At 40.7% G+C, this 12735-nt stretch overlaps 2 protein-coding genes and 1 long non-coding RNA gene across 4 annotated transcripts in view; 2 read left to right on the top strand and 1 right to left on the bottom strand.

The window, feature by feature from the left end:
* The first annotated feature begins 294 nt into the window (after positions 1-294).
* Positions 295-1737, top strand: LOC134628558 (coiled-coil domain-containing protein 86-like). Its single transcript, XM_063475261.1, has 4 exons — positions 295-910; positions 1112-1241; positions 1342-1416; positions 1549-1737. Exons 1-4 carry the CDS (start codon positions 381-383, stop codon positions 1696-1698), a joined length of 885 nt encoding a protein of 294 aa, XP_063331331.1. The 5' UTR covers positions 295-380; the 3' UTR covers positions 1699-1737.
* A 1713-nt stretch (positions 1738-3450) lies between these two features.
* Positions 3451-4027, top strand: LOC134628799 (uncharacterized). 2 transcript variants are annotated; one of them, XR_010094020.1, is made up of 3 exons: positions 3451-3679; positions 3789-3843; positions 3925-4027. It is a non-coding gene; the product is annotated as an uncharacterized LOC134628799 (long non-coding RNA). The 2 variants fall into 2 exon arrangements; XR_010094021.1 differs by having other exon boundaries at positions 3928-4010.
* Positions 4028-7446: 3419 nt separating this feature from the next.
* The window catches only part of rnf24 (ring finger protein 24), a 31877-nt gene continuing 26588 nt past the window's right edge, over positions 7447-12735 (bottom strand). The window contains exon 6 of the mRNA XM_063476183.1: positions 7447-11129. Within this exon, the coding sequence (XP_063332253.1) occupies positions 10988-11129 (142 nt within the window). The 3' untranslated portion in view covers positions 7447-10987. The remainder of the gene's footprint in view (positions 11130-12735) is intronic.

Genomic DNA, 12735 nt, shown 5'->3' with positions numbered 1-12735 from the left:
GCTCCTTACTGGGCTATTTTTTTACCCTGCTACTGGACTACTGGTGTCAGTGTAGTACCATCATATCCACCGGTATCTCTGAGACTGACTCACTGATGGAGCTAACTAAGCTACACATTGATGGTGTCACATTTCTATGAGTATTACAAAGAGCAAACACCACAGTTTTCATGATAAAAGCTAAAGCCAAACAAACAATGGCGCTCCTTAGAGGAAGTTCAAATTTGTAGTTTGCCCTCCAGAACTGGAGGTGGCGGTAATGTGAAGCCATGTTGTTTATCGTCGACACCGGAAATACCGCGACGTACACAACGCTGGGAGAGCTCACACGTGGAAACAGAAGTAAGGCTTAGTAATGAGCTGTTACTTTATTTAAAAATATGCCAAAAAGAGGAAAACCCGTGTCAGAAGAGAAAGCCGCCGATGAGGTGGAACCAGGAGCGGAGCAGGTCCAGGAACCGCCGGCGGAGGGCAGACGGACCCGCAGCGGCCGCACGTTCCGGACTCCCGCACCGGTGCTCGGCTCTGAAGCCCCGGTGAGGACTCCCAGCCGGAGGAGCAGGAGGTCAGTCCTCCAGGAGCTACCGGTAGAGGTGGAGGAAACAAATACAGAGGAGAAACCTGTGAGTCCGACCGAGGACAGGTCCAGCATGCCAGCGGAACCAGAGCCCTGTCCCGGGGCAGAGCAGCCGACACCGGAACCAGCAGAGCCGCAGACAGTGAGTCCAGCGGCGGATACAGAAAACAAGTCCACCGTTAACTGCAGCAGAGACGCTCCTCTGTCCAGACCTGCTCCAGCAGAGCCGGTCCCGAAGAAGCCTCACCTAGCTCCCAGTGAGAAGCCCCGCCCGGCCATTCCTCTGGGAAAACCGAAATCTGGAAGAGTGTGGAAGGACCGGAGCAAGGGGAGGTGAGGACGATTATTATTATTATTATTATTATTATATAGTACTGTATGTGAATGAAAAGTACGTACATGGCAGTTAATGAGGAAGGTGATGGTGATGAGAGTTCTTGGTAATAAGGTTTTGTTTATAATGAGATGTCCTGTACAGATCGCCCTAAAGGTTGTTGGTAAAACTTTAGTGTGAACCTTTTTTTGTCGTCTAAGGTTTTCAGCTTTAGTGAGAGACAAACAATTGTGCTCCTCTTGGGAAAAGAAGATGGAGGCCAAGCGGGAAAAGGCACTGGTGAAGCAGTATTCTTTGCAGCTTAAGGAGGAGAAAGCTCGACAGAAGGAGGTAAGGAGGCAGGCCGAGTGAGTGATGCAGTTCTGCCTGACCATTGTGTTGTCAACGCTTTGCACCTCACTTGTTTTTGTGTTTTTGCCTGTTTTAATAGGAAAAGAGGAAAAGAAGAGAAGAAAACTTAAAACGTCGAGAAGAGAACGAACGCAAAGCTGAGATTGTTCAAGTGGTATGTCGACTTGTCTCCAGCTAAAAGAAATACTGGCATATTCTTCAGTCCCTCGTGTGTTAATGCTTTCTCGGTTTATTGTAATATTCCAATCAGCTCATATTTGACTTTTATGTCTCATTTGTTTCTCAGATCCGGAATACGTCAAAGATCAAGAGGATGAAGAAGAAACATCTCAGAAAGATTGAGAAGCGAGACACGCTGGCTCTGCTGCAGAAGTCACAGAAGCAGAACGGCAAACCCACAAAGAAACAGAAAAACTCTGACCAAGATTTAACTTAAAGTCCAGAAAGAAATATGATAAAATTTATCTGTTCTGAATTTTGACTCATTCTTGTCTTCCACTCATTTATTTATTAAAACTTCACTGAGGCTGAGGGGGAGCACTGGTGGCTGACAGTATTTTTATATCACTACAAACTCATTTCAGTGCAACTATAATAATGCTGGTTTTATATTTGTGAAACTGTGTTTGATGATTAATGGGCTGTGAACTGATGGTTTATTCAGAACTTCAGAAATGGGAGTCTGAGATCATTTAGGAGCAGATTGTCTTCCAAAAGTACATTTTTGAACCAAAAAAAGCATCAAGTTCTTAAGATTGAAAGGCTAGACACACTCACTGGACACGACCTTCCTAGTACTGAGTTAGACCCCCTTTTTGCCCTCAGAGCTGTTTTAATTCTTCATGGCGTAGATTCAACAAGCTGCTTGAAATATTTCGTCAGAGATTTTGGTCCATATGAACATGACAGCATCACTGTCGTGTCCTGCGGGACGCAGCCATCTGAAGATAGGTGCACTGTAGTTATTATTGTCAACAACAACACTCAGGTAGTACTCACACTCAAACAGTGGCCAGAAAATATTCCCCACACTGCTACACGGCCAGCAGCAGCCTGAACCACTGATACAAGGTAGGCTGGATCCATGCATTCATGAAGATAAACTGTTGCACATGTTCTTTCGTTTTTTGTTTGTTAACCCACATAATGCTGACCTATAAATCATTCAATTGTAAAAAAAAAAAAAAAAATCGGGATGAACCAGTGTTGTGTCTACATATAACAGACAACTTAAGAGCCAGTTTTAAATCTTAGTGCTTTTTTTTTTTTTTTTTTTTTTTTTTTTTATACTGGCAACCAGTTACATATGATTGCTTCCCATTGCTTTAGCCGTATCTATGAAAAATGCCAAAGATGATACAGAAGGCAGCCAACATCCAGGGAAGAGCTGTGAATGTCCTTCAGGATGCCTGAAGGATGGAGATCTATTCCTGAAAACTGCTTTAAAGAAAATGGAAGAAACTCATCAGTATCTGTACAGAAAGTTCTCTAGTAAAAAGTCGCTCTGCTGTCCAATTCAAGTTCAGTGAGAATTGTTTTTCACACATCTGATCAGGTTCTGAGCAAATGCAAAATGTACCTAACTAAATCACTACATCATGGGGCTCTTATTAACACCAAGAGCAGAGTGAGAGGGGGGGGGGAGTGGGACAAAAAGAGTCCTATTCAATCAAAACATATTTCTTTGTGTCTGGAGTTTTTGTTCTGAAGGAAGAAGATCTAACATGTTTTTCTCTAGACAGCCTAAGAAAAATAGAAGTTGTTTAAGTGCAGTTAAAAAATGATTATATGAATAAAGCAGAATCATCCTGCTGTAAGACATTAGGCCTAATTTAGCAATGATGTCCACTAGATGAGTCTGTGGGACTTTTCTTCTAACCTTGGTCGTGACACGTTAACGTCACCAGTAAGTATGCATACACAAGTCCATCACAAGACATGGCTTTAGCATGTTGAACACACACCCTCCTTCTCTTCACCTGCGTGCCCATTCCATGTATTTCACATGACATGCTTTATACGGTGGATTCATTGTTAAATTAATGGCCAAGCAGCTCTGAAACAGATAATTCACCATTATAAGCACACGGCTGTCTTTGTGTCACACAGGTAAACAGTTCCTTCACTTTGTCAACAACCCGATTCCTTTGTAATCTGTCAATAATCTCACAAGCCTGGAGATGCACGCATGAACAGAGCAGTTTGTTAAACTTAGGTGACTGCTGTGAAAGGAATGGCCATCCTTCAAAGGTGTCTCTTTCATGTCATTCCTCATGTCTGCCATTCACAGTATAAAAGACGGGAAGAACTCACAGCTTGAGGCGAAGTTGCTCATCTGAGATGCAAGAAGACTCGGCACTGAGACAAGTTCACAACTGAGACAACTGAGCTGAGAGAAATTAAAATACAGGAGTGTTGTAAGTAACACACTTTTAACAGATTGTTCAGCTTTCTTTTTTAGACCGTTTGCTTGTTAGACAGTAATGTTTAAAGTAAAAATATTTCAATTTTCCTTTTGGTTTTCAGGCATTACAGAGATCAAAAATGCTTCTGACCATTCTGATACAGATCCTGACCATCGGTGAGTAAAACACAGTTTCTCATTTAAGTGTTTTACTTTATTCTCTTTCTGTCTCATACGGATGTTTTACTCATCAATCAGCAGCATCAGCAAATGCCCAGACAAATTCCACTGTAAATTCAACCGCTCCCACCTTTGCCACTGCCACGACTGCAACAAACATGACGAGCACAATCAGCACCGCTACTGCGAACAACACTGCAACAACAACAAACAGCACTTCAAGCAACGCCGCGGTGGCCTCTCAAAGTGTTCACGTTTTAATAAAAGTGATCAAACCGAAAGTTTGTTGTTCTTTTCTCTTCCTTACTATAAATATATGTTGAAATGACTTTTTGATCACTTTGACTCAGATGGAGTTATAACACTGTAATAAAAAATGTTATTATTTCCTGAAATAATTCTGAAAATCGATTTTTTTTGTAATCAACACAAAGTAAGGAAGTCTACCTTCAATTATCTGAATTCAAGAAGAAAATAAATCAGATCATGGAGTCTTTTGAAGCAGATCTTTAAGAACATCATTTGGCGCTTCAATCAATCGTGCGATCCCAACAAAAACGGGACATGAGGTAAAGTGGGCCATCTTATCGCTTTAAAATTCAACAGAGAGTAATTGCAAACCATTTCAAACTGTTGCCAAAGCAACACTGGACGTTCAGCATTTAATTGATTTTGGTCTGAGGTTGCTGAGAGGACCAGCTGGTCTAGTCCTCGTTTTCACACTTCCACAGAAAACTGCTGATGAGTGGGCTGACGTATCTATGCTAACTTGTCAGTTTTAGGGTTGATAATTAAATAAGACAAACAAACATCTATCTATCAAGTACTACATCATAATCTATGTCAGGACAGCCCCTTGTCAAATAAAATACTGATATTATACTGATAAACTACATTTTATGAAAAAGCATTTTTAGATACTGGACCAGTTTCCCATTATGGGTCAGATCAAATGAGCCGTCTATTGGAGTTTTCACAGATATTCTGATGGTTTCTCTTCTTAAAAACGATATAAAATATTTGCCAGCACTTTTCACACTATTAAGTATTAAATAAGGTATTGGCAAGTGCTTAGTTCATCTTTTACAGAGCATTACTCCTCCTTAGTGTGTCATTTATAAATATATAATCATAATGATGTATCTGTATTTATAAATGTCATCATAAATGATGAATTAAGCTCTTACTAGTACCCTAATAATATATTACTAGTGCTTAATACCGTGACATCATTATAAAGTGCTAACTAATATTTATAGATTTTAAGTTTGTGGATGCTAGTTTGTATGTCGTATGACACAAATTCAAACGCTCACTAAAATGCGCACACAAGACATGAGCTCACAGTCAGATAAAAGGGAGAGGCTGAAATAGGAATGCTGACATAAAAGTGATCTGTGTTGAAGTAAAGTAGCATTACACTAGCATTAGGTTAACAATGTCCTCAAACTTGAGACCATTTTACAGGGTGACAAAAACAAGCCACACCAGCACTTTCTCAGCCTGTTCTGTCTGTCAGTTATTAACATGTGCATGAGCCACTGTTTACTGAAACAGACACAAAACAGACGGACCCTGAGTGTGCTGTGCCCTGATGAAGGGTTTCTAACATGAGTTAAAACCAGCTGCTGTGTCGAAATGCCATGTGGCCAGATGTTGCTGAGTGCTCCCTTTTGTTAAAGTAGAAACAACCTTATAGTAGCCACAACAACAGTGGATGAGTCCTGAGGACGAGAGGCTGGGGACAGGTTAATTGAATTTTGACATCATCCTTTGATGCAATAAATGCATATATTCCTACTGACAGGTAAAAATATTCGATTTAAAGCACAAAGTGAGACTGTTAGAGTGTCCCTGGCTGTAACAGTGGATGGGAACATTTTCCACTGTATTTCAAATAAAAGGACACCTAAGAAGGGTACTGTAAGTCCAGGTCTTATGCACTCAAACCACTTTTAAAAACCATGCAAATCAATATTGAAATTAATATTTTAGATAGACTGAAGGCCACTATATTAGGTAAACCTGTTCAGCTGCTCATAAACCCAAATATCTCATCAGCCAGTCATGTGGCAGTGACTCAGTGCATTTAGGCACATAGACATGGTCTAGGCGACCTGCTGATGTTCAATCTGAGCATGAGAATGAGGAAGAAAGGGGATTTAAGTGACCTTGAATGTGGCATAATGCTGGGGCCAGAGTATTTGTAGTTTGATTATTGTAGTAATCTGAGTATTTCAGAAACCAATGATGTGCTGGGATTTTCCCGCACAACCATCTCTAGGATTCACAGAGAAGATTCTCACAAGCAACAGTAACTCCAATAACTTAATTGGGTATGCCTAGAAGCATCTCTGAATGCAAAACACGTTGATCCTTGAAGCAGATGGACATACCGGGTGCCACAACTAAGGACAGGAAACTGAAGCTACCATTCACATGGACCCACCAAAATTGGGCAACAGAAAATTGGAAAAATGTTGTCTGGTCTGATGACTCTCGATAACTGCTGAAACATTTGGATGGCAGGGTTAGAATTTGGTGTAAACAACATAAAAGCATGGATCCAGCTTACCTTGTGTCAATGGTTCAGGCTGGTGTTGGTTTAGTGATGCGGGGGATATTTTCTTGGCACCGGCTGAGCATCATTTAAACACCACAGACTACCTGAGTATTGACCATGTCCATCCCTTTATGGCCCAGTGTGTAGTACCCATGTGTATGGAAGAAAAATGTTTGCAGCTACATCAAAAAATGTATCAATTTTGTCAAAACTTGTGATTAAAATTGTCCTCCTTCCTTTCATAGGCAGGAAGAATCCTACTGGGTGTGCCTAGTGTCATGATTCTAGTTTATTTCTTTTTGGAGAAAATAAAAGTGTTACAGTTGCCTCTCGTCTGTCCTGCTCAACAACCAGGACCACATCCATCTGCGAACTACCAACAAATACCCAGTCAATAAAAATTCACTGTATTTTAACTCAAAATGCAGTTTAAACTTTTTTGTATTTAGCCAGAAGGTGGCGCTGGTGCATCATATTTACTGATACTTACTGGCAAACAGTCCCAGCAAGGAGTAAATGATAGTGAAAAAAAAAGACTTAAGCAGAGGTGGCCTTCATTTTCTGAAGCCATTGTCAGTCACCAGGATAACAGCGGAACATTATTTTTATTTATATTTATGATTTCAATTTAATTCAAATCAGGTTTATTTATATAGCATCAAATCACAATAACAGTCACTTCAAGGTGGTTTAGACTGTGAGGTAAAAATCTCTGTAAAATATTCTGGAGAAAAATCTAGACAACTAAGCATGAGCAAGTTTGTGGATTTAACAGGAAGCCAATACAGAGAATTACTAGTCTCACAGTATAATTTTGGATCAACAGAAGGCTTTCAGGGAACTTTTAGAACACCCTGCTAATACTGAATTACATCAGTCCAGCCAAGAGGTACTGAATGCATCTTGAGACGGGACATACAGACATTATTTTTCCTGAGTTGTCAATTTAGTGATACATTTTGACTACATCTGGAAGAGGAAAAGACAAAACACAACAAACATCCTTCCAAAACTTGGAAACTTTATTTACAGTTCAACTCAAGTCACATGCAACATTTTCTTGAAATGAATACCCATGAAATTAGCAAAAAACAAGAAAAAAAAAAGCATATTATTTTCTCCAAAATAACAATATACAAAAATAGAGCTTACAAATACTGTACAGCGACTGTCTCCAAAAATATTCTGGCTGCAGAATTCTTAGTTTTACAAACAAATGTCTGTGAAAGTCCACAAACATAATCAGTGTTAACAAAAAAGAGGCAAGAGGGTGTGTTCAGGAACGCTGCTCAAGCTGGGAGGTGGGAGGATTTGTTTGGACAACATTTAAAATAAAACGGGGGGGGGGGTATTGGTGGGTAAGGAGGTCACTACTGGAGCAGTGGTGAAATAAATAGCACACCATACAAACAAGAAGAAAGTTCACTTCAGGGCGGCAGTGATAGAGATTTCAAAATAAAATTAAATGGTCTGGTCGCTAAAATCAACCACGGAAATGTAACGCAACCCTCATCTGAAAGGAAAAGGTAACAACTTTACTCTTTTATGAATAAAACTGAGTCTGTCACATTCTCCCATCAAACGCCTTGCCCTAAAGGGACAATAATAAAAGTGGCTTGTGAGGCCGTCATTCGGAAGCTCTCCACTCACAATACGAGTAGATTTCTCGGTGTAAAACTGTGCTCCTGACGGTCGTCTATTTATAGCCCGAGGTAACTCAGGAGCGGCGCTGACGTCAATGGTGATTTCAGCGGTGGGAAGTCGTTCATTACTATATTCATGACTGGCTCAGCTTCCAGCCTCTTCTGCCCACAGCCTCACAGAAACTCCCTCGCATCTCTTTGCTCGATCAATCTGATTCACCGTGGGTTGGCGCGCTCTCTTTTAGCGGGATCGGGACGGCACGCGGGAAGGAAAAAAAAAAATCAGGTGGAAGGTGTTTTACAATCGAGCAACATTTAAGATAGACCAGACTGCGGGGAAGTGTCAGCTGCCGTTCAGTTTACAGGAAGGAGCTTTTTCTTCTCTTTGTGCACCGTGTGTAAATACATGATTTACGATACTAGCATCTACATACATCTAACAGTGGTGAAACAAAGTGGCAACTTGACTACGCAAAATAGCACATTTTCACATTAAATCTCTCCTTTTTCTCCTGAAACATACATTCAAAGACAAATCCATTAGCAGGAACAAAGCATTAAGACTTGTGTTATTACCAGCGTCTATCGGGGGACAGTGGAAGAAAGATAAAGTGAAGTTCTGGGAATAATAAGTGCAGAAAAACAGTCACAGCCTTTTTGTAACCGAAACCGAGAAGAGAGAAGGCAACAAATACTGCCCGTCACACGCTGCAGCATTTGATGCTGCTTCATTTGTTCAACATAAAACTCTTTTGAAGTGGAGAAGTGTCCTAATAAGTCTGTTTGGGATTGGCCATATGTTTCAATCAGCCTTAACATTTTTATGTAGCACCGTGCTGCTTCCATGCAGGAGTGACCCTCCCACAAGACAGAAAAATAACCCTGTTTTTGTTCTTATTTAATGTCCACAGAGGTCAACACTGCGGTGTGTGTGTGTGTGTGTGTGTGTGTGTGTGTGTGTGGCCTGACATTCAGATCAAAGTAACAATGGAAGAAGCACCGTCCACGTATTTTGAACCTCAACCTTTGTGTAATAATTTAGAAAGAAAGCAGCCAGAAACAGAACAATCCGTTAGCATGTTAGCCCTGACAGAAAGCTCACTTTTTGTAGTGGGGGCTCATTTTTTGTTGTTGTTGTTTGTGCTTCTAAAAAAGTAACACACAGCTGTTACTGGATAGCACACATCATTGATAAAATGACAATCTCTAATTCATCTCAGAGTGATGAAGCTTTTTTCTTTTAGCCCAACAACATATTAACAGGACACAAAAACAAAAACACAAAGGTCAGGGGTTCAGGGTTAATGTATGTGTGGCACAAAACAAAAGCACCCTGTACTATACAGAGAGAGGCGAGAGGCGAAAGCGCCAGAATACCACGGCCAAAAAGCTGAACCTGTGTGCGCGTGTGTGAATGAAACTGCTGCTTCATTACAACCTGCTGACTGCTACCACTGTGGGTGGGGGTGGGGGTAGGAGGGGGGTTCGCGGCTCGAGCCCCTCCCAATGTATGTGTGGAAATGTTGCCTGAAAGCTATGCTGAGTCCACTAACTCGTTCTCTCTATGAAGCTGTACCGAGATATCACAATAAATATATATATATATTTTTTAAAAAAGCATAAATACTAGAGCGGAAGCAAAAACAAATTCAACGGTAAATGCAGCGCGCTTAAACTCAGAAGTCATTCAGATTCAGATTCAGAGGGACGTGCGGTGATATTTCGAGTGATGCCGACTCGACAGTATGAGACTTTGTTTCTGTGAAATGTTTGCGAAGACGAGCCTCTGCGGCACCCGCGCAGCTCAGCTTCAATGAAATAAAAACGCTGCGAAGCAAAGCGCAACATCTGTGTTACTTGGGAAACGTCTGAGTGCTTGATTACTTCTGTTGGCTCTGTTTAACTGTTTAAAGATTAAGCATCAGTGCATACACACCAACACAATTTGAGATTATAACAGTGGGCACCGTGAAATGTTGATTTCCTGTCACTGATCCTAACTGTGAGTAATGCCTGGGTTGTGGAGGGGTGACAGTATCCACACACGTTTGATGCTATAATTTGTTCACTGCATCATCTTTATGTGTTCAAATCCTTACAAAAAAGGAGAACTGTAACATTATGAATGAGTAATGAGTGAGGTGATGTGGGAACAAATTCTTCATGTTTCATCTGAATTGTGTGTGCGTGTGGGTTGTGTGCGTGTAAAAACCTTTCACATTCAGTCAGACGTAAAGTCGAGGATACTTTGACTTCGGTTTCTTGTGTGTGTGCAGCACAAACTAAACAAACTTTCCAAATTTCCCAGCATCCACCACCGTGGGTATCGATGTCCCTTTCTGATGTGTATGTACATTTTGTTTGTTAAAAAAAAAAAAAATCCAAAATGACCTAACCCTGGTTTATTTGTACTGTACATGGAAATGAGAGTTAATGATAAAATATATTGACCTTGGGACTACGAGCCACATGCAAATTCAGGTTTGCCTTTCTCATAAAGTGCTTGTTAAATAAAAGAAAAACTATTCAGATTTTAGTGTACTGTAGTCCTTTTGTCTTTTCCTTCTTCCTCCTGGTCTTTCGCTGGTGTCCCCAGAAAAGTGCTTTGGTTGTGAAAAAGTTATCGACCGTCTCGGTCGAAAAGGAAAACTTCTTCGTTATCAGCTCTTCTTCATTGTCCGTGAAAATAAAAATACATGAAAACAGCTGACTCTCAGTTAGAGCCGATGTTAGGAAATTCTTTTGTGAACCAATGCAAAAAAATACGAGAGGTGGCGATGGCGGCAGATTCGCAGCTTTTGCGTAGATCTGAGCATTAGCTCCAGTTTCTCCAGTCTGTCCACGCACTCATACCAAAAGTGTACCTGTACAGGTAAGAGCATGAGTGTCGGGATGCGTGTGTTTGTAGTGTACTGTGAAGGAGGCCGTCAGTCTGCTACACCAAGTTCTCAATACCAGGCAAAGGCTGCTCTATCTGCACAGGAGGGTCTGTGCTGCCGGCCTGCTGGGCGAGCTGCAAGACAGGCATGTTGCACAGCGGGCACACTTTCCTCACCTCCAGCCACTTAATGAGGCACCTGGAGGAAAGAAAAAACACAGCGGTTATAGTTAAAGGCAGGGATGAAAGAAGCGAGCGATTCAGTAAAGTACAGAGGGTACAGGAAATATAGGATAGCAGCTTGTAAGCAGGAAAAAGCATCAAAATCAGAATCAGCTTTATTGATTATTATGGGTTCACATACACGGAGATGGGCTCCGGTTAGCTCTTTGCTCTCAGTGTACGTAACGGAATTGATAACTGACAACAGCAACACGTATGGCATATTTATATTTATATGTGCAGTGGTGCAGGGTGCCAAAATGTTGGAATAAATTATGGAATAAACAAAATACGGTATGTTGAAATCAATTTAGAGAATGTGCCATGACATAGTTTTTCCACCAGTGGGCGCTAATAAATGGCATGATGTAGCCGTTAACGCATTCGCTTTACGGGGGGTTACACTTCTTTATTAAATCTACCCCATAGGTACGTCATAACCACAGACCCCTTTGACGGAAATGAGATGATAAAACCTAAAACTAGACCAAAACTACAAGAATTTAGATGCCTAAATTATGACTAAAACTAAGTATGAATTAAAGACTTGCACACGAGTCTCAGGAGGGGTCACAAGTTAGTGATATGCTGATTCCAACCCCGGATAAATGGGAGAATTACATCTGGAAGACCATCTGGTATCAAATCCATCCCAAATTTAAAAAAAACAAACAAAAAAAACAAAACAAAAAAAACCCCACGCAGAGTGGAAAATAAAAGGAGAAAATAAATGTAAAACCTCATATACCAAAGACAACTTTTTTTTCCTGGGTTTATCCTAAAATATTTGTGTCTGCATGTTCTCCACATGCTTGCGCGGCTTTCTATAGGAGTTTTATTTCCACCTGGCCTAATGAGGGCGCCCTTTTAAAAGCGTTCTTTGCCACAAGTTTCATCTCATAAGTAAATATGTGTTTTGTTTCTCAATCTTTTGGTCATTACCCAGAGCTCATAATTAGAGCAGGGCGATATGGCCAAAAATATTTATCACGATATATATTTGAAAATTTACTGCAGTGTGCCAAATAAAAAAGTCAAATACATATTTTTCGGATCATAAGGTGCACGGGATTATAAGGCACATTAAGCGAAACAAAGCAGTCAGATAAATCAAACTTTATTCAACTCATTCTTCTTGCTTCCTCCACTTCTGTACCATTGATTCATTAATGCTGTATTCTATCACAGCTGCTCTATTCCCATGTTGTTGCAGTATATTAATGACTAACCTCGTATTGTGGATGGATTATCTCAGTTGTTCTCCTGACTGAAGTTTGGTCTGTTTACAGCATCCTGCCATGCGATTGCATTTGTCTCTAACCATCAGGAACCTTCACATTAACTTTTATCGAGTGGAAAAGTGTTAGGTTCATCCTCCAGCTTCACTGTTTATGTTATGCTAACATAGCTGTGTCGCTAGCGATCACGTAGCACATCATTATATACCAGGTAGCCCAACTTCAGTAACCCTACAAACGTCACTGCTGTTTAGTTTCCTATCTTCATTTATGTTGGAAGTGATAGCAGAGCAGTACGTTTGAATTTTTTCAGAAATCTCTGTCAGAACATGCTATATCATGCTT

Source organism: Pelmatolapia mariae, linkage group LG6, assembly GCF_036321145.2.
Source record: "Pelmatolapia mariae isolate MD_Pm_ZW linkage group LG6, Pm_UMD_F_2, whole genome shotgun sequence".
NCBI lineage: Eukaryota > Metazoa > Chordata > Actinopteri > Cichliformes > Cichlidae > Pelmatolapia > Pelmatolapia mariae.
The sequence above is the reverse complement of the archived record's forward strand: the minus strand, read 5'-3'. Positions and strand labels throughout refer to the sequence as shown.